Below are 21,369 nucleotides of genomic sequence, written 5' to 3' on the forward strand. Positions count from 1 at the left end.
ACAAGAGGTAGGTGCAGAAAGGCCAGTGTTGGGCAGGTAGCAACACACGATCCTTGCAAGTGTCCACAAGCTGATGTCCATGATTGGGGGGGGGCTCTGTAGAGGCCTCTGACAAGCCCCAGGTTGCGGGGGAGAGCATCATAGCAGAGCAGACATGAGAAGACCCTACCCAAAAGATGTAGGCAGAAAGGCGGGGATTGGAGCTGACCACAGGCCCTCCCACTCTGCAACTCCCAAGACAGGACATCCCAACACAGGACAGATGAGAACCGAATGGAGATATATTTTGAAACGCTCATATTTGTCTCTCCTCTCACGTTTTTCTGTGTTTCTTTTCTACAATCCTGAGACTGCTGTTCATCAACCCCCAGCGTCTGCGCCACAAAGTCCCAGAGAGCAGTTACGCAGGGAAGTCATTTCACAGTCAGACGAGTTGCGGCAAGGCCGGCAGGCAGGCACCGAGGATATAGCAAGGTTGTTCCAATCACCAAGAAGGGGAAGGAAACCCTGCTGGCTGTGGCCCTCCCACCCACCGAAGGAAATGTCTGTCTGTGCTGTTCTCACGAGTTCTTCAGCCGCCTCGGAAGGGCCTCCTCTGCCATCTCAGCGTCCGGGTGTCCCAACGCTTCGCGACACTCAAAGCAGAAACAAAACAGGTCCCCCGCCGTGCCATCCAGTTTACATGAGGGATAAAATTACATTTGTACAAAAATAGATTCATTTACCCTTCCCGGTGCGTTAAACATTCCTCTATCTTTATTCCCTGTGGACACGGCATCCTCCCCACAGTGGCCGTGCATCCCAGCTAAGGCATGGCTAGAGATCAGGGCACTCCAGCCCTGCAGCATCTGAAAATAGATGCATCCCCTGCCTCCAAAGTCACCAGAGCCCGACTTCCCCACAGAAGGGGACCTCAGGTCCTTGCTCACAAGAAGCGAATGTACAGGAAAATGGGAAAGTCTTGATTACAAGAGAACACAAAACAGTAACTGTGCCGCAGGTCCTGTCACCGGCATGCAGTCTCTGCACACAGTCTCTGTACAGCACATACATGTTCACAACACACACCTGTGTGCATGGGGACCAGGTCACATGCCCCCGATTCTGTGACGGGGACAGCAAATGATTAGCCATTGGTTGCCTGCTCCGGCCAGATCTTCTGGGATCCCAGGGGAAGGGGCTCAGGTGTCCCTTGGCACTGTCACCAAACTGCCTAGTATCCTTAGGGCTGCTGTAATTTGGAAAACTGAGGGCGTGAGACCAAATTCCCTCAGTGTCTGTGGTTTCAGGGTGACACGGGCCAGAAGCTGCCACAGGCTCTGTGGTCATCTTCACTTCTCAGTCATAGGAGCCCCAAATGAATCTCCAAGCAGGGAGGAGACACAGATGAAGAGCATGGCCCCAAAGCAGCAGTGAGAATGTCACAGGACCATCGATGGCAGCTGTTATCCAACCAGGCCGAGGAGGGGATGGGCGCGGGGTAGCTAATGAGCTGACATTAGTGCTTTCTTTAGAAAATTAAAGATTGTTCCACCAAAATAGTAACAACAATAATAATTACAATCACCCTAACTGAGCCAGATGGGTAACATGGCTGAAGGTCTGGTTAAATGAACCCAATTCTCTCCTTAGTGACAACACGCCCACGCCTCCCCTGCAAACAAACAGCGCTGTACACACAATGACGGTGACAATGAGGCTAGAGGAACAGGAAGCCCACCAGGGCGTCTATGATGACGAGCAGTGGCAGGTGAGGCTATGTGGGGCTAGGGGTCACGGCCCCAGTGCCTGAAAAACAATCAAGCCCATGGCAGCATTCCAGAGTCAGTCCCAGGACTTTCTCTGCAGGAGCCACTGACCCTCCTCGGTGGCACAGGACACAGCACAGCACATAACGGGGCCAACGTGAACAATGGGAGCTGTGGTCTGCAGAAGGCACAGTGCTAGGTGTGGGTTGGGGAGTCTACCCCCTGCGCCTGGTGCTACCATCCCCCAGAGGCTGCACAGAGTTTCTCGGAAAGTCTAGGACAAGGGGCAGCTGGCTGGTCCTGGGGACTGTGAGGCGTCCCACGCACATCTCTCATGCTGCCACTAGTCAGGACGGGGTACAGGGGAGATGTTTCTGGAATCTTTCATAGGTGCTTCAGCTGGCTATGGTTGGGGACTTTGAAAGTTGGAAAATGAATGTGTCCTTCCTCATAGAGCCTATGAAACCAGCTCCTCCCACTCACCACCTCCAGGCCCAACCCCTGGTTGGCTGGCTCCATGAAGGCCTTCCCCTCCCACCCCTCTGCACCAATGGGAGACCAGCTGTCGGGGAGGCAGTGTGGTCATCCCCACTAAGGCACCTGCTCCTGACAATCCTGGGTCCCTGGGTGTGAGACTAGATCATGAAGACTGGGACCCAGGGAGGTCCTACAGTGCAAACAAGGCTGTTGAATTGGAGAGGCACACTCAGCCTGAAGTGAGCCACGCAGACAAAGCTAAAGTCTGAGTCTGCAGCCTGCCACCTGAGCAGATGTGGCAGAACCCTTGGGTAAGATTCTGCGCACTGCCCACAGACAACCCCATACCAAGAGGAGTCCCTATCAGCATCCCTAAAAGAAGTGACCAGTCAAAGAAGCGGCCCATGGGAGAACCCCACAGAGGCTGGCAAGTGAGTCACACCAGGCCACTGTCACGTCTGTGTGGCTCATCCCCAAGTGCCTCCAGCCCTCTCTCAGGAAACCAGACAACAACCGCCTCCCTTCCCTGAGCCTCGCGATGTCCAGTGTCCTACAAGAGGCCAGCAAAAGGACAGCCCATGTGTTGCCCACAGGACCACTGAGTTGGAAACCCCATTCTACTTGAGCCCAGGGTAGCCCTCCAGGATGATCCTTGGCACCACCTTGCAGACCACAAAGGAAGGTTTGGAATAGGGAAAAGCCAGGCTACTACATCTGGCTAACCCTGGGTTGGTGAGACATACGGGGGAACTGGGAGGACTCCCAGCCCATGCAGCCTTGAGGTGGTCCCAGAATCCTGCGCAGTGGCCACGGTGACATCTCAGGCTATCTTTGGGAACAGGCTTTACGGGTTAGCTCTGACCCAGGGGGATAGGACCTGCCCCCACCTGCTCCCTCTTTACCCCAGGTGACTCCCACCCTAGCTGGGTACCAGAACTCTGCACAGGCAAAGACGGGCCACTCCAAACAGAATTGCCACATGGGCATGTCGAGAACCAGCGACAGCAAACAGCAACTAGAACAAGCCCTTCTCCCAGCTCTCGTAGCTCCAGGCGCTGAAGACCCCATGAAGTACCCCTAAGCCCCTCAGGGTAACAGCAGGGTAGCCTAAGAGCCTGATGTGGGGAAGGGGGCTGGCTGGGTCTCAACCAGCTCTGGCCATGGCCCCGGGCCAAAGGCAAGCGGTAATAAAGATGACGAGGATGGTGACGCATCTTTTGAGACCGTAGGGATACTGCACCCCAAAGGTCCACATGGGCCAGCAGAAAGGGCAGGGACAGGACTGGAGCTGAGCAGCTGTGTCCGGGCAGGGCGCGGGACCGGCGCACGGGTGGCAGGGGCCTAGGTGGTTTGATGTGGGGCCTCCAGCATCTCCATGAGGAAGGTGTCAATGGGCGTGTCCCCGATGAGCTTGAAGAAGAACAGGTGCTCCAGGCACTTGAGCCCGATGGAGCGCAGTGCAGGCAGGCGAAGCAGCAGCTTGGCGAACCTGCAGGAGAGCAGAGAATTAGGATCGGCAAGGAGACGGGGGCGGCTCCCCTCTATCCTTGGTGACCTGTAGCTTCCTTCCCTAGACACCGGCTCAGTTCAGTGGCCTGGAACCTGAATGTGGTCTGCAGAGGAAGCCGCCTGAGTTGACCCTTCAGGAAGATGGAGTGAGGAACTAGACACAGGAGGCTCCTTAGAGACAAGAGCACAAGGAGTAGGGGTGGGTGGGGTAGGGGTGGTTGGGTGAGGTGCATCAGGATCCACGGGGCTCTGGAATGAAAGGAAGAGCTCGTGGTAAGACTACTGTTGGCCAGGACAGGCCCAACAGGGTTTGGGAGAGAAGCTGCAAGTGTGGGCTTGCTCCATGGGCAACGGGGAGCCACGGTAAAAATGTGAGCAGGTAAGAGCATGAATGGATTTGTGCAGCAGAGAGGCCTCTCCAAGAGCAGTTGTCCTAGAGGCAGTGGGGCCTGTCCTGGGAAGAGGCAACAGAAAGATCTGTGAGCAGCATCTCAGTGGGTGACCGAAAAGCCACAGGGTGGGGACCCCCCGCTGGAGATGGAGTCAGTAGCGAGCTGGGGAATTCTGTGCTCCAGCAGGAATGCCAGCCTCCCACGAGCATCCCCAGCATGGCGTGCAGGCCCCTCCCCAGAAAGGACTCTGCTGGGCTACGAGGCACTGCGGAGGCCCTTGGGTCCCTCTGCCCCTGGAGTGTTTCCTGGGCAAAAGACTGATAGGTACTGGAAAAGAGACTCGCGGCTCATGGAAAGTGGACGTGCAGGCCAGTCAGTCATAGCAGACATGAGAGGACAGTGTGGGGTGGGGACAGGACCTGGGGTCCCACATGTGACCTCTGTCTGCTTGGGGCCTCCCTATACACTGGAGGGGGCTCTGGACCTCATTAATTATTAACCATGTCTTTTCCTTCCAGGGAGGAAGCCTCGTGGCTGGCTGCCCCACCGCCCTCGGTTTAAAGGCACAAGCATAACTTGGAGGCTGGAGAGGCGCCAGAGAACAGGCTGTTTTCTGCTGAGCTGGCGAGATGGGCTAAGGCAGGAAGCCAGGAAAAACAAGCCGTTGCCACCCTCCTGTCCTCCTCCGGGAAGTTTCACTTTAAACCAAACCAGATGAGAGCTAAGCAGCAGTGTGGACAGTTAACTATGTGCGTGCCAGGCAACAAGATGGGTTAGTGTGCCCGTCAGCCCAGTCTTCGCCACCCGCTCACCCCCACTCTGCAGGCCGGGAGGCTGGGAGGCGCCCCGCAAGGGGAAGAGCAGAATGACACATCAGGCTGAATCCTGGGAACGCACCACAGCTCCTCCTGAACACCTACTGTGTGCCGAGCACTACAGACTGTCCGCACAGCACTGTGGACCTGAACGTGACTACAGCAGCCAGTCTTCCTTAGGCACAGAGAGAAAATACACGTTCCAGCTTCAGCCATCTCCTCTGCACGGCTGTAAAGCGCCTACATTATGCCAGTATTTCCAGACCTCTTAACAGGTTCATTTTACGGGTGAAGAACAGAAGGCTTCGTATTCTCGAGCAATGACAAGCACCTAGTGTGCACCCGGAATTGGACCAATTCTCTCTCCGCGGTGCGGGGGGAAGGTGTGTTGTCCTCAGAGCCTGTGAGCCAGAGGGTGGCCTAGCTCTAGCTCAGAGCCTACAAAACATCCCAAGCTGGTCTCGTGGCAGACGCCACTGTCTTGTGGCACACAGAGGGCTTCAGAGACGGGTGGCTAAGCCCAGGAGTGGGGGCGGGGGCCTGTCTCGGGGTGGAGGTGCGGCTCACCTGCCCGGCTGCTCCGGATACTTGTGTTTGCAATACGCCTCTAGTGATGCGTACACCTTCTCCCTCAGCGCCTCCACCTCAGCAGGGTTTGAAAGCCCCTTGGAGTCTGTAAGGAGAAGTGGCCCCGGGTCAGAGTCCCCACATTGCCTGCTAGCCACATGTAAACACAGCAAAGAGTGCATGTGGTACACAGCTAGATCTGGCTGCCCTGCAGACTCACAGCTCACATCCTAGGGGCACAGATGCTCCCGAGTCATGCCTCCACTCTGACACTTGAAAGCTAAGTGGCCTTGAACCGGTGCCTGACTTTTGGGGACTTAGGTTTCCCCATTTTTTTCCCCAGGTGGCCATGAGAGATAACCAATGCTTTCGCTGCCGTTGGGCCCCACCCCACGGACGAAAAGAAAGCCGGAAGCCCATCACTAAGGATCTCCCTGAACCACACCACGAGCAGATGCCCTGGATGGCCTTCCTCAGAGTCTAGACACTGACCACAATACAGGCTGCAGAAAATACCACAACCACAGGCATCACCACCATCAAGGCACAGTGTCCCAGTGGGAATACTGAAGGTGGCTGGGTCTGGGGGCTCTTTGGACTTTGTCAGACTCTTCCAACTGACCTAGTTCCTGACAGTCCCTCTCTCTCTTCTCCAAAGCCCCAGGTCCAGGCCCTCCTGGTTCCCCATGCCTCCAACCGAGCCACACAGACCTAACCTGGGATCTATTGGGCTGTCCCAGGAATTACTGCCTGGTGAGCTATCATGGGTGGAGACCTATGTCCCCTGTCCCTCCATACCTTCAACCCACCATTGGCAAGGTTGATGAGCCCTGTCTGCCAAGCCTCCCACCCACATATAACCCCCTCCAACACAAAAGGCCCATACATATCCTGCCATACCAAGGGCCCAGCCTCAGCAGCTTCCTAGGGCCTAGTCAGATACACCCCACCCCCAACCCCATGGGCCATCCCCTCGAACTCCCGAATCTCTTCCCAGCAAGGATCCCACACTCTCAGCTGTACTATCCTTCCATCACCATGTGGAGTGGCCACCGGTGGTATCTGTCACCAACCCAGAGCTGTGAGCACAGGCCTGGGCCACGCTTGACACTACAGCCTCCCGTGCGTGGTGCCACACAGAAGACACTGTCTCAGCCTTTGTGACAGCAACAGCCTGGAGGCTTCAAATACTGTGGTTCCAGAGCCACAGAAAGGACTTGCCGTCTTCAGGAGGCCCCTCTGCTCCGACCCCAAACCCTTGAAGCCGAGGCTTGAGACAATACTGGCTGCCCTCAGGATACCTAACGGGATGGACTGATCACCAACCCCATCCTGGGAGCTCACTGTGGCAAAAGACCACTGTGGACAGCAGAGCCCACAAGGCTCAGCTGGAGACCACTAGTGCCAAGTGCGTACTCTAGCCGCACAGAGTGCCATTTGAGCCTCTTGGTTAAGTCTCAAGACGAGACCCTCTGTTGTGATGGGGACAATGTGCTGTCAAGGTCAAAGCTGCATGGGGAAGAGCAGCTGGGAAGATGCAAGTGTCTTTGGCCACATGGGAGGCAGGAGGGTCATACCAGGGTTGAAGAGGACAATGGCACGCAGGCAGCCCAGCTCTGTCTTGTCCATCTGCATGTCACGCATCTTAGACACCAGCTCCGTTAGCACCCTGCAGGAAAAAGAGGTGCCAAGGTCTATATCAGACACACCCTGACCAGGGCCCGACCAAGGAAGATCCACTGGGCCCCTGTGACACTCAGAGTAGGTGGAGGGCAGCTGGAAGCACTGGGTCTGGACCCTGTGACGCCCAGCGTAGCTGAAGTCCTGAGTCTGGTCAGGGCCATAGGAAAGAAGCATCACCATGAGCACATGGTTCTTGGCAGGATGGGGTCCTCCACTACCCCAGGGCTGTCTGGGAATCTGGGGCAGGAGGGGAAACCCCAAGACTGCTGAGCCAAGAGTCTCCTGTTTCCTCAGCTGCATTCATAGCTGTTTCCCTTAGCTCCAGGTTAGACTTTCTGCTGGGATAAAGCCTCATCACCAGGCATCGCATAGCCTCCTCAGCGAGACAAGGACCCCTCCAACTCAACACATGGAATCTGGAAGAATCCTAAACCCGGCTGCCGTGTCGGTCACCCTGAGCCACGTCTCTCTAACCTCAGCAGCAAGGAGGAGCCCTGCCACCAAGGGTCAGACTCCACACCCCACTCAGTCCCACAGTGAGGACAAGCAAGGGGTCTCTCCAACCCCTGCCTGGGGTCCCCAGAAAATATAAGCACAAGGCCCCAAGCACTGCCGAGGCACTACTAGCTGAGCGTGTGGCTAGGGCTACATTTCCCAAAACGAGACTCCAGAGGGTAAACCCCGACGCCTCCCCCTGTGGAGCAGCCACGTATGTGAGCTTGTCAAAGACCCTAAGAAGGCTTGCAATGCAGAGCCTGGCGCTGAGTTGAGGTTAGCATTTGCTCTATATACGATCACAAACCTCTCTGTACTAACACACTCTGTGTGTTCTAACCGGACTTCTGGGAAGAGCGCCATCTGAGTATTGTCCCCTCTGTCCCAGGAGAGTGTCGATGGGTGGCTTTGCTCACCTCCAACTTCAGGGCTCTAAAGCTCAGACTCGCCCGCCCCACCCCTACCTACACTGTTCCCTCCTATGGGCCTGCTCATTACCACTCACTGCCCTATGCCCCCTGAGTCATCCCCAGCCTCCCAACTTCAGCTCACACAAATTGACATCCAGGTCCCCAGACACTGAGGTCTGGCATGGGCCCTAGGCTTGTGCATAAGGGCTGGCCATCCAGAAAAAAGGGCAAGCAGCCATAGTCCCTCACCTGATAGACACAAGCAAGATAGGCATTTCAGGAGAGGAACTGGGTGGAGCCAGGTGGGCCGTGGGCGTGGCTGCACTCCTTTGAGCATGTCTCTGAGAAGCAGCTAAGACAGGTGCAGAGGCATGCATCCATGCCCGCACCGGGGGTGTGAGGAGCAGCAGATCAGAAACATCAGTCCAGGGCATAGGTCACCCAGGGGCTACAACAGCACCACTACTTATGGCTGAGACATGCCAAATGTTGACACTTATAAAACCGTACCAGCAACACAATCTGTTTTTGTTAACCAAGTGCAGCTGTCCTTGTAGATACTCAGATCACAAAGAAGGAAGGCTGCCTGTGGCCTCAACTCCCCTGACACGGGACTCCACAGACAACAGTCTCCACATGTCTGGCCTGCATTTTCCACACTTATGTCTTTCCTAAGCAGAGGCTGTTTCCAACAGGGCAGGAAGAGACTAAGGGGCCTGTCCCCCACAAAGACAGCCCACCCTACCTACCTGTCAGAGATGGCCCAACTACTAGAGAGGGTACCCACCCCACCTACCTGTTGAATACAATGCATATTTAGCCAACTGGTCAAAGATGGTCCTCAACCCACTTAGCTATCCCAAATGATGCTATACCACTCATATGATGAAGATGGCACATACTCTACCGACTTCTCAAAGATGGTGCCTACCCTGCCCACCTATCAAAGACAGTGCCACGCAGCCCACCTGTCAAAGATGGCGCCCACCCCAGCACTGTGAGCACTGTTCCGGTGTACATGCAGGCCAGTGGCAAGGAGGATCCCGTCTTTCACAGCTATAGAGCGGTGGGAGAATGAGGCAATAAGCAGCTCGTTCCAGCCTGTGGGGAAAAGGCATGTGGGTTACTCTGCTGTTTCTGTGACCCTCATCACTGTCCCTTGCCCTCATCCACAATCAGACCTCCAAAACAGCGTGTTCCAGGTCAATCTCCTTCTACACCCACGTCAGGGCTCCCAAAGTGGGAGCCCCCCCTCATGTTATACGGAGAAACCTCTTCCTTCTACCAAGTACACTGGTGGTGTGTCAGCCCTGAGAAGTCCTGCACCAAGCACCCCCTCTAACAAATCCAGGGCTCGGACCCCTTTTTCTGTACATGACGAGAACCCCCGAGGTCTTCCCTTGGGATAGCTATGGAATGACTGCTGCCAGTCTGTGTCATGTGGAATCCACAAGCGCTGAGTACTGAGAAGGAAAGCCACCTTGGAGCCATGTATCCCAGGCCCCAGCACTGACCACCCAGAGCTGAGGTGCGGGCACTAAATCAGAGGGACCTGGAGGAGGGAGAGAAGGAGAGGACTCTGCACAAGTGGCCAGGGCAGCACATGAACTTCCTCAACACCAGCCACTCCAGAAACTGCCCGTGACCTGAGATCCCAGGCCCCACAGTCTCCTCTCAAGACTTCACGACGTGAGAACTTGAGGCAGTCGGCACTTGAGAAGGGGAAACTGAGGCAGTCAGCACTTGAGAGGCAGAGTCTGATATCCTTCTTACCACAGGTTCAACCAACTTGGATACGGGCGATCACTCTCAGAAACACGTCCTCAGGGACCCCATAGGAGCACGTGGGGCAGACTCTGCTCCATCTCATATCTAGGCATTTCAGCCCTACACTGACCAGATCACCTCAGGCCCCAACCTAGGGCTGCCCCTTCTATGTGGACTGCCATGCCTCAGTGGCTAGTGCGAAGACCTGGACAGTTGTGTCTCCACTGGACAGAAGCTTCCCAGAGCCTCAGAGGAGTCTGTACTCACAAAGTGGACCCCACGCCTCCCCCAACAGGAAACAAGCCCACCCAGGGAGGCAAACATGGCAGGATCCATCTTGTTCATTTCGGCAATTCATACCCACCAACAGATCTTTTCAGGGGGAAGGCAGGAAGCTTAGAGCCTGTGCGAGCCTCACCCCAACCAAGTAGCTTCCAAAGCATTCCATGATGCACAGGGACTCATCTACGGCTCATTTTATCTTCTGGAGTGGGCAAACCGAGGCTGAGAGCCCTTATGTAAGCAGAAAAATCAAAGCAATCAGCATGCTCAGGCCCCTCAAGTCAGTATGGTCTCCAGGCCCGTCAGGGGATACGAGGCAGGTGCCAATTGTCACCACAGCTCTGCAGTGAGCAAGTGCCGCAGATGCCATTCCCAAGATATTCCCATCTCAGGATCCTAATCGTGGTACCCCTATTGGTCACTTGGTGGAATCCAAGACACAGTCATCAGGTCCCAGTGCCAAGGAAGAAATCAGGATAGCCTGCAGAGCTTGCCCCATCCTAAATTCTAAAGCTAACCCATACCCAGCAGAGTCCCCTTCACTGAGTATGGGAGACACTGTTTACGCTTCACACACCCGCATTAAGACACACTGCTCAGAAAAGCACCTGCGGCTTCCAAGGTGACAAGGCTTCAGAGGTCACACAGACCTGGTGGGCAGCCTGATGAGACCCTTTACTGACACTTTCCTAGCTAGAAGAGAGAAGAAGTAGCTCTAGAGGGTAGGAGTGGTGCCCACCCCACCACTCACAGCCTCACAGGCCTGGCTACTCACCCGCCCGTAGCAGGATGACCTGGTCGTCCAGAGGCAGCTCAGAGAAGTGCGGGATCCTCTTGGCCCACTCCACAAGAGTGAAGAGCTGCTTGTCTGCTGCTTGACAGATGTTGGTAACGGGGTCATTTGGCTAGAGTGGAGGAAGGACACCAATCAAGCCTCACACCGCTGGTTTCCCAACAGAACAACCCCACCCCCCACAAAAGACCCACGGGGCAGAGTCCCAGACTCCACATCCCAACCCCTGACATCTGAGAGCCGGCACGGTGAAACAGGTCCAATCGTAACACCAGGGGTGGAGATGACCCTGGCTTAATGGAGCTGGACAAGGAGCATGCCAGAGGTCATCAGAAGAAGCAGGAGGCTCAGAGTCTGAAGGGATGAATCGAGAAAAGCAGATTAGGGGACGTGGGTGATCTGAAGCTGGCAGGGTCCCCGAACCAGGGAGCTAGGGGCCTCCAGACACAGAAAAGGCAGGAAGAGTCAGCCCTGCCAGTGCCGGACTGGTGCCCACCAAGACAATAGAGGGTCACACAGCTCAATGGCTGAAGATAACAGACTAGCACAGAAGCCCATGGGCGCTTTGGAGCAGCTCATACCCCTGATGAAGAAGAAGAAGAGATATGGGAAAGGGGCCATCTAACAGGCAGGTGAAGGAGCTGAGTTAGGACCAGACCCCATCTCTAAAGGTGACAACAGCCCACCCAGGAGAGATGTTCTAACAAACGTGACAAGTGGGGGCCAGTCCATGCTTGGTCCAGATTCCAAGTCACGGGCAGAGGTGGCATGTCATTAGAAGCCTTCCAGAAAGTTCTGCCCAGAAGAGGAGCATCCAGTCCTTCTGGGGGAGGAGGCTCAGCTGGGAAGCCCATCTGAGTGCCTGACAGGTGGACTATGGCCATGGCCGTCTGATCTCAAAGTGTGGTGGGTAACAGTATCCAAGAACTGCATACAGGATTCCTGGCTTTGAAAACAGAAGAGGCCGGGCATCAGAAAAGAGTGTCGCCTGCCTTTGAAAGGCTTTAGCTGACAGAAACCACCTGGTCAGCAGTGACGTTCAGTCTAAACACCCAGCACCGCGTGAAGGGCCTGCAAAGGGCTCAGTGAAAGGCAGTGACAATGCGGCTTCACACCGCTGGGCTGGCAGGACTTGGCTGCAGGGGAAGCCCAAAGCAGCAGGGGCAGGCGATGTCAGTACAAGATCTCCAGGACAGAATCAAAAGGGATAGGTGACATCTCCCGGCCACATGACCTTCAGCAAACCTCAGCACAACAGGTACCAGGGGATCCACATCATGGCCAGGCTGTCTACTGTCTGGCTCTGCCTGTCAGCCACAAGGGCTGGCTCCACGGGTGTCTTCCTTGCCTGCCATCTGCCGGGGAGCAGGCCCAGGGTGAGAGCCGAGTGCAGGGCCCTAACCCAGCTGTAGGAATACATGGACCAGAAGACAAATCCCATACCCAAGCCCCACCAAACAGCTTTGTCTCAGGCTACCCTCTTGAATCCTAGACTGTCACAGTGCCACTGTGTTTGGGAAAAAGAGCTCAAAGCCATTCCTGCGCTGACCGTGACCTCTGAAGTCACATGCACACGGACCATCTGTCAGGACTGGACACGAGGCTGAAGCAGAGGACCAGAGAAAGAAGGAGGCAGGTGCTACAAGGGTGTGGGGCCAAGCGCAGCGGGAACTAACTGCAGGGCTGTCTGGGAGGGAGGGAGGGGCCGGGTGGGCCCTGGCTCTGCCCTGTCCCATCCACTGTACAGCTTCAGTCCTGTGAGCTGACTCCACAGCAGACATCTAATGAGGGAGGTGTGGTCAAGACCACCCAGGCAGGGCCCAGAGGAGCCAGCAGCCCATCTGTGAGGCTGGGTCCTGCCTATCCTGCCTCCTTAGCGTGCATCTGAGGGAAGGACCACCAGGTCCACGTATGGATCAGATCAAGGACAGTCACAGGAGGCCAGGAGGACAATGACCTTCCACTGTGTAGCTTTAAAGACCTGGACCCTCACGGGACAGCAAAGGCAATGTCAGAGAACATTACCGGCAACAACCTTATTTGACAAAAGAAAACCTTAGTCACCCTTCAAGTCCAGGCAACCACCCCTCAGATCCTATTCCACAAGGGAGAGTCCTGATGCTGCCCCCTACTCCCTTCCAGGATTGGTGAGAAGACTTGGAGGACAGAACCCCAACCACAGCACTGGGCAGGCTCAAGTGGGCACGGTTTTCTGTGGTCCCCATGTCGGGAGGTGTCGTAACGCAGGCAGGGTTGGGTCCCCAAAAGAACACTACCTGCAAGGCCCTATACCTTCTCCCCAGTGAGGCAGCCCTGCGTTTTAGACACAGGGGAGGTGGGTAATGGGGGGCAGGGGTGAGGCAGTGATCCTGTCACGGGGCCTCATAAGTATGCAAGAGCGGATCTCCACTCACAGACTACAGAAGGGGGGAGAGACGTGTCTGAGCACCTGGGACAGCTCAGACACCACCCACTGCCTCCTGGGGGTAGCCCACTATGCCACTGCCGTGTGCCCAGCTGAAGGGAAAGAGTCAGTGCTCTGTGTCCGTCTCACAGCAACAGGCTGAGGCTAGACACCAAGGAACAAGAGAAGTCAAGCACAACCCTCACTGAGAGAGAGAGACTGATGGGGCCTTCCTTGAGGTCTACCTGGGCTGGGCGTCCAACGGTTAGCCACAGGGCTCTGGTCCCAGCCCAGAGACCCACACAAAGGTCCAGATGGAGTTTGGGCATCATGCTGAAAGCACACATAGTAGAGAAGACAGACCAAGAGCCTGAGAAACATGAGGTCTGTGGGTTTGCCCAAGGTTCTGTTCTAGAATTTGCACAAGAAATGCCCCAATCTGGGACATGGCTGCAGTCACCTCCTCATTGGGGCCTTGGGAAAATGGAGTCTCCCACCTAAACAAGCCTATCTCTGCCAATGGTCCTTGAAACGATGGCAGAGGTGGGGCAGAGAGAGAGTCAGGGGAAGAGTTCAGGTGCGAGTCCAGGAACAGGCACGGAAGCCAGAAAGTCCTGAAACCTGCAGGCAGCCTGGCAGAGAGGCAGCAGTGGGAACTGTGGCCCTTCATGCTTTGTCTGGAGCTGCAGTAGCTATAGGTGGCAGGTGGTTCAGGAAGACTGGGGGAGGCGGATGTCTACACCACGCCTACAGGTGGCCAGTTTGAGGGTGACCGACTAGGTCAAGAGACACTTCCGCTCCATGGGCAGTCACAGCAGCTGCCGCCCATGAGCATCTCCCTGCTGGCTCCTCCACCTTCTCACAGCAGTGACTAGGACAGAGAGACTCCGAAAAGTCACCCTGCGGCTGCCGCAGAGCTTTCTGACCAGGCTCGGCTCCCTATAGCCTCTCTGAAGCATTCCCTTGCACTGAGATCAAGCCTCGCCAGGCACATGCACCGAGACCCCGCAGTGGCAGTTGTGTGTTTGGATGGGGCAGACAAAGCAAGGCCAGCACCCCAGGTACATCCCAGGCAGAGCAAGGCACTCACAGGGTCACCTACAAGGACAGAGGCCCCACTGTTGGGGACAAGAGACAACAGCAGCCACGGGATTCTGGTACAGTGGCTGTTCCAGCAGGAGGGTAAGCAACCAGGGGGAAACTAAGGCAGATGAACGGCAAGACTCACTGAGCTGGGGTTCAGACCCATGTTGGCCTCCACGTATGTCTCAGTCTTGGGCTCAACAGCAAGCTCGGCTTCCAGAATCTTCTCCACGGGCATGTCCTCATTGGCACTGCTGGTGGACTCCACCTCATTCTCATTCCGGTCCTTGCCTCTCTGCCGCTCCTCCTGCACGGCTACATACAGGAGACAGTCACCTGGGCTAGCCAGGCCCACAGTTCCTAGAACACCCCTCCCCCCCAACGTTCAGAGCCAGGTAGAGCTAGCTCCAAGCCAGTGCATCTACAACTCTGGAGTCCCTCCAGGGCCTACTGAGGGAGACACTCAGAGCCCAGCCTTGTACCTGCCTGTTCCTGGCCACTGGGTGGCTGTGTACCCTGAACACACTTAGCTAGTATTTGTGCCAGCCAGGAGCCCATCTGAGGTCAAGGCAGATGGTCTTCCCTGGAGCCGCCGGGTCACAGAAATACTAAAGTGGGTGTGAACGGCTTTGATGGTCTGAAGACACAGAGCAAACCTAAGAAGGGTTTCTGGAAGAATTGGGGATGGGCCTGAAGAAAGAAGCAAAACGAGGGAACTAATCCAGCGAAAGAAACAACTCATGAAAATACCCGGAGGAGTGCAGGGTATGCTCCAGACCAGGGACAGGAAGTGACCACTGAAGTGATAAGCCAAGGGACAATCACGACCAGAGACACGCTGGGCAAGTGTGAAGGCACGCACCCACTGTTCCCTGCTCTCCGTGCCTGGCTCTGCCAATGGAGTGTCACATTAACCCCCTCCTCCAGGAAGCCATAGGCCTTGGGACTGACCACCCTGCTTCCCACCAACCAAACACCAGACAACAGCTCCTGGACAGCTGAAAGCAGACCAGCTCTCGGGGATGGCGGGAGGCAGCGTGGAAAGAGGACTAACTACAGCGGCACGAGCAGGCTCACTCCAACAGCACCTTTGGAGCACAGGTCCAGTGAAGAGCCTCAGGCAGGAGCCAAGGAGTGTGCCTTCTCCTTAATGGCTCCCCTGACCCTATTCTACTCTGTCCTGGCTCCTGTCCAGACACCCTCCCTCCATTCTGTGTTCCTGCAGCAGGCTAGGTAGAGACCTGAAGGCCTCTTCTCCAGGGTGATGCCTAGGACCATCTCAGGACCTTGGTCAGAGCCCATCCAAACCTTGTCTCCTTCTTCCCTGGGTGACAAAGGGAAGCAGCATCAGGATCTCAAGGGCAGGGCAACAGGACTCTCCTCCTCCTCTACATCCAGACCTACCTCCTGACCCCAGGCTCTCTGGCCCACGGTCCACTTAAATGTCTTGACAGGAGGGATGAAGAGGGAAGGGGTTCTCATACTGCAGTGGGCTCTGCTCACCATCCAGCTTTCTCTCATGCCCACCCCCCTCACTCCTCCAGAGCTCCCACTGAAATGTTCAGCTCAGTGGTTCCCTTTCTGCATACAGCTTTGTGACAGTCCTGAGTGACCACTTTTTAATCCCCTGCCTTTGCTGGGCTCACCAAAACCATCTGGCTGAGGACCAGACTGAGCCAATCAATACGTGGCTCTCCCACATTGGGGGCTGTGTTCCCCAAGACTCAATGGCCTGGCTGTAGCAGAGACTTTCAAGTCATGAAAAAGCCAAGGATAAGAGGCTAGTCTGATGTCTGCAGAACACACCAGCTGGGCAGAGGCTGGTGTTTTGCAAGCTTGGCTCTTTTGGAAAATCTGACAGCAGGTCGGGGCTGGTGTACAGTTGAGTGCTATAGGCAGATGGTGCCCAGCCTACAGGGGCTACAGAAGGTTGCCAGGCTCCATCCCTCCCCAGCTGGGCTTCTAGGGCCCTCCATGTGGCTGCCTCGCATCTGGGTTAGGGTCACTCCACAAGTCACAGAGGAATCTGGCTCAGGGCCTCAAGAAATCAGCCCACCAATACTAAGCAGCCCCACTGACAAGCATCTGAACAGACCAGTCACAGCCAGACCCAGAGCCAGGCAGTCCACACTCCAAGGCCAGAAGACAGAACTCTTCAGCCTCTGGCTAGGTCAATGTCAACTCAACAACCTCACCTTCCCACGTAGAACGACTCAGAGAGCCAAGTGCCACATCAAACTATGGGCTCTGGAAAGAGATGGTCTCCCTCGAGCAACTGGGGTGCTTAGGGCAACGCCTTTAGCATCTCTGCACCCCACTTCCTGTAAAATGTCAACGCAGTGCCTGCCTTCCAGAGGACCCTAAAGGAAACACCTGAGCAGGCCAGCCCCACCCTGCTGGCCCAGTTTCATTCCCAGGAAGGGACTTCCTTGCTCTCAGAGACAGCCTTGGGATGTGGGAAGCCCAGAGGAAGGCAACCCTGAGCGCAGGCCCTCACAGCAGCCAGCTATCCCTGAGAGCTTGGCCCTGGGTGGGTGAGGGGTTCCTCACACCTGCCTCCTGTGCGGGGGCAGCTGAGAATTAATTAGCAAATGTTTTGTGAAGCACTTTGAAGCCTCCAAGGGCCCCAGCGGCTCAGGGCGGCATCGTTATAAATATTATCGTTTTATTTATAGACAGTGGAGGGGGCAGAGGGAACGGGGATTTATGTTTTGCCAGCTCAATCACCTTTTAGACGCACTCATGTTTGACTTATGCTCCACTGGCGCCGGGAAGCCTCAGGCGGGAGGCGTCTGTAAATACAGAGCCTCGTTATCCTTCCAAGCCTGCGCAGGCCTTGCGGGGGAGGTGGGGAGGTGGCTGCCTCAGAGACTAAGGTTCCCTTGCCTGCCTGAGGGGCCTTCCGCCAGTGGTTCAGTCCTCCCAAGATCCAGATGCAGGCTGAGCAGGGGATGACCCTCCTTCAGCACACCTGGGTCCCAATGTAGGACACACAGTCAAAGTGGAGTGCTTTGGGCACTGCTCAGAAACCAAACCCAGCAGAACTGTGGGGCCTCAGGGGCGGGGTGGGTGTTAGGGTACAGGGGTATCCCAGGCCATAGTGCCCCCTTGTTAGGGACTCTGCCAGAAACTGTGGCCTTCTGCCCCTCAGCAGTCTGGGTCCTGAGATAGGCACTGGCCCAACTGCCCCTTCTTAAGACCCAGGCAGCGGAGAGCCAGAGCAGACGGCTTCTTCCCAGAGACCACACAGTGCATCAAGGTCCTTGCAGCTCAGATGGCCTTCCCTCCCTCAAGGACAAGTCTGGGACAAGTCACAGGAAAAGTGAAGACATAGACAGCCATGCGTACATGTACAAACCTAAATACAAGCACAGAAACACACTGTGGCCACCGTGCTCCAACCCCACTACCAGTGGGCTTGAGCTGTCTTCTGCTCTGTTCCACCAGTAAGTTTCGAGGGACTTTGCTGAATCCCCATAGTTCAGATGGGGACACTAGGCTCAGAGAGGCAAAGTCATAAACCTAGAGAAACAACTAAGCCAGGGCCATTTCACTAAAGCGGAAATAGTGGACTCATTCTTGAGGGTGCACAAGCAGGCACACACACAGACACACACACACACAGACACACACACACACACACACACACACACACAGAACAGAAATTGCCATTTCCGCATGAAAGCGCTCCAGAGCCAGAGGACAGGGTGCAGGAAGCTAAGAGAGTCAGGAAGGAAACGCTAAGAGGCCTCAGGGGAAGGGAGCTGAGGATGGGGTGTGCAGTGTGCAGCCTCTCCAGCCTGCGGATCAACGCACCTGCAGGCCCCCCAGCACTACCACCACCTGCCCCAGCCAACAGGCCCAGGCTCAGCCTATGAAGGGCACTGCCCACCCCCAGCTGGGGAATGCTGCCAAACAAGTCCCCGTGGCTGCTTGCACACGCAGGCCCCTGCTATTGCCCAACGTAGATGCTATCAGCCTGCAGTATCCTTCATGAGCCTGAAGCCAGGGTGCCTGTCCCAGGGCTGGGCCACCCTACAGGGAAACACAGCCTTCTTGTGGTCAGCTCCTTCCTCACAGCAGTTCTGCTCAAGCCCCCGTTTCCAGGGCTGTGTGTGATAAAGCCCGGAAGAGGGAGATCATGAGATTCAGACTCCAAAGCTCACTGACTGTTACCCACAGGGGCTGGGTACTTAGGGGGCTGAGCCAGCACTGGAGCCTATGGTGCACAACCTGCATTCTCGGGGCCAAAGGCCCTGGGGTTGGCAACCTGGCCTCACAGCTCCTCCAAAGTCTGTCAGACTATGCAATTCATGCATCCAGCAGCCCCACCCACTACTCACAGAACTCTCCTTCAAGTGGTTAGCCCAGGGCAGCTGAGGAAATAGAATATGAATTTGTTCTAGGGACTGGCCCAGACCCCAGAGTGGGGAGCGGGGCAGTGTCTACTACCTAAATGCAAGCAGAGGTGGGGACAGGCCCTTTGGGCTCTTCCCAGAGATCCCTGCAGGTTGGGCTCCCAGGCTACTCTAGAGCCAACTGCCTCAAGAGTGGGGCTGTGGGCGAGGGGCCACGGGCTCTGGGAAATGCAACAGGTCAGGTGGGCAAGCCAAAGCTCCTTCACCCCCACCCCAGAACCAGCCATTGGGTGGCAGTGCCCACCAGGCCTGAGGGTCTCCAAACATCTTATAGCTGCCATGCTAATACCCTGTGCAGCCCAAGGGGTCAGTTTCCATGGCTGCTGTGTCTGGGGCAAGAGAGTGCTTCACAGGGATTGTACTAAACCCCGATGGCTCATAAATCCTCCTGGAACAAAGAGACATGGGGTGGGGATGGGATGCATCTCTCCAAAGGAATGGGTAAAGCATTTCTTAGGGCCCAAAACATTGCTACAACGTGGCCTAAGGAACAGCATAGGCTGCAGGGCGCTGCACAGGCAAATGGATAGCCTGGAGTTCTCTTGTCTGCACCCCACTTCCTCCCTTATGCAGCGTGTGCAGCATTAGACACAGGCATGGAGGGTGGGCATTTTCTGTGAAAAGACTGGAGAGGGGGTGCTCAGGGCCCCACCCACAGGAAGTACAGAGTAAGACCTAGACTGTTGACTCCAGCCTCCCCATCTGAAGACTGTACTGTTCCACTGGGATTTGAGGGCATCATCCACAACGCCCACACCTCTGGAAGTCCAAGCAGCTGGTATCTGAACACCAAGCACCTAAGGGCAACTTTGCGGACAGTGGGAGAAGGGGTCACTTGAGCTGAGGGGTCAGAATGGTAATGTCTGCCAAATGACAGGTCTGCTGACAGCCTTGGCTTTCACAGACACTACTCCCTTCAGCTGGGCACACAGTACCTGATCTATCCATGCTCCAGAGTTGGCCTGGACACACTCCTGCACGCAGCCATGCTCAGCACCCAAGTCTGGGTCAGGTACAAGCTGACCAAAGTCAGGGACTTAAAGACACTTGCTTATCTGGTGGTCAGTTTTACGGGACAGGAACTCATACCCAGAGACCCAAACAGTGCCCATCACCAGGAACAACAACACTGAGAGAGAGCAGGCTCAGGGCTGAGCTCAGCTCCTGAGAGGCTTGCACAACCACACACTTCTGGCCAGGCACACACCTGGCCATGGCTCTCACCCCAAGTCTGTCTATCCAAGCACCCGTCCTCTAGAGGATGTGCTGGACTGGCTGTTCCCCTAAGTGCTCCCTGAGGGCATGGGGTACCCCAAGGATGGGACAGTGTACCCCACTCTTGGCAAGGTACTCCCTCCGCCTACTCTCTGATTACAGAAAAACGGGTGGGGGGGCAAAAGTTGGGGTCTAGCTCAGCTAGACAAATACATTAAGACTTGGCCCCTAATGGCCACTGGAAATCTCCCAACACAGTCAAGGTCAGACTTAAAAGAACTTTGTACTCTGCATGAAACACGTGCCAGTGAGAATGGCCTGGCTAGGGACATTCACACACACATTCCAGCCCCATAGCACACAGTTCTGTGTATGCTGCCCCACACAGGCACTGGGAGTGAGGGGCAGGCACTCCCTGCACGCCCTGCTGACCTCACAGCATGAAAGAATCCCACAGGAGCACAGGGCTTCCCATGAACAAGAGGGCCAGAAAATCCTGAAAGAGGGACCATGTGAAGAGAAAAGAAATCCCAGCACAGGCCCTCCTCGGGCTGGTCCTAGACAGGGGCAATTATAGAGCTGGTGAAAAAGTGTGAGGACATACAACAGCCATTGGATTGGGCCCATGCACAACCCAGGCAGAGGAAGCTGGGGGGGCAACGCTGGAGTGAGAGTAGTAGACCCTGCCTCAGAGAGTACCCAGCCCTGTGAGGCCAGGGCCTAAGAAAGATAGAAGAACACACACACACACACACACACACACACACACACACACACACACACACACACACACTCCTCTCTCTATCTCTCCTCCCTCCCCTCCCTCCCCCCAACCAAGGAATGCCTTTCCAAATGCAGGGCTAGGAGGAGACAATGCAGCTGAGGACCCTAAGGGTCTAGCGACACAACTTGACATCTGGCATCTCTGGGGAGTCTCCTGGCCTGTTACACAGCCCTCCCTACCCCATATATATATATACATCTTGCTAATACAACAGGCCCAGAGCCCCGCTGCTCCTGCGGGTTAACCGGTGACCCTGCCAGGGTTGAAACTGGAAGTGGCCTGGAGAAGAAGGGGAGCCCAAGATGACCCTCACATTCAGCAGGCTCTGGGTGATATTTCGGTGGTCTCTAGAGGCCCCCCTCCACCACTTCAACCCAAATGTGCCTCATACCCATAGCCTCCCCTGATCATCCCCTCACTAGGCGGATGGAGGGATGGGCAGTCAGGGATGACCCTGTGGGTACCCTCTCTCTTGCCTTCTCCCCATGCTTCTAGCCCGGTGCTCTCCCAGTCATGTGCTGGCTCAG

General features: G+C 55.9%; 1 protein-coding gene across 1 annotated transcript in view; it reads right to left on the reverse strand.

The window, feature by feature from the left end:
- Nucleotides 1–263: 263 nt before the first annotated feature.
- The window catches only part of Rxra (retinoid X receptor alpha), an 85,539-nt gene continuing 64,433 nt past the window's right edge, over nucleotides 264–21,369 (reverse strand). The window contains exons 5-10 of the mRNA XM_040745150.1: nucleotides 14,571–14,740; nucleotides 10,921–11,050; nucleotides 9,065–9,197; nucleotides 7,086–7,177; nucleotides 5,509–5,614; nucleotides 264–3,714 (exon numbers count right to left, since the gene is read on the reverse strand). Of these exons, the coding sequence (XP_040601084.1) occupies nucleotides 3,567–3,714; nucleotides 5,509–5,614; nucleotides 7,086–7,177; nucleotides 9,065–9,197; nucleotides 10,921–11,050; nucleotides 14,571–14,740 (779 nt within the window). The 3' untranslated portion in view covers nucleotides 264–3,566. The remainder of the gene's footprint in view (nucleotides 3,715–5,508; nucleotides 5,615–7,085; nucleotides 7,178–9,064; nucleotides 9,198–10,920; nucleotides 11,051–14,570; nucleotides 14,741–21,369) is intronic.

Source organism: Mesocricetus auratus, unplaced genomic scaffold (assembly GCF_017639785.1).
Source record: "Mesocricetus auratus isolate SY011 unplaced genomic scaffold, BCM_Maur_2.0 Super-Scaffold_100004, whole genome shotgun sequence".
Lineage (NCBI taxonomy): Eukaryota > Metazoa > Chordata > Mammalia > Rodentia > Cricetidae > Mesocricetus > Mesocricetus auratus.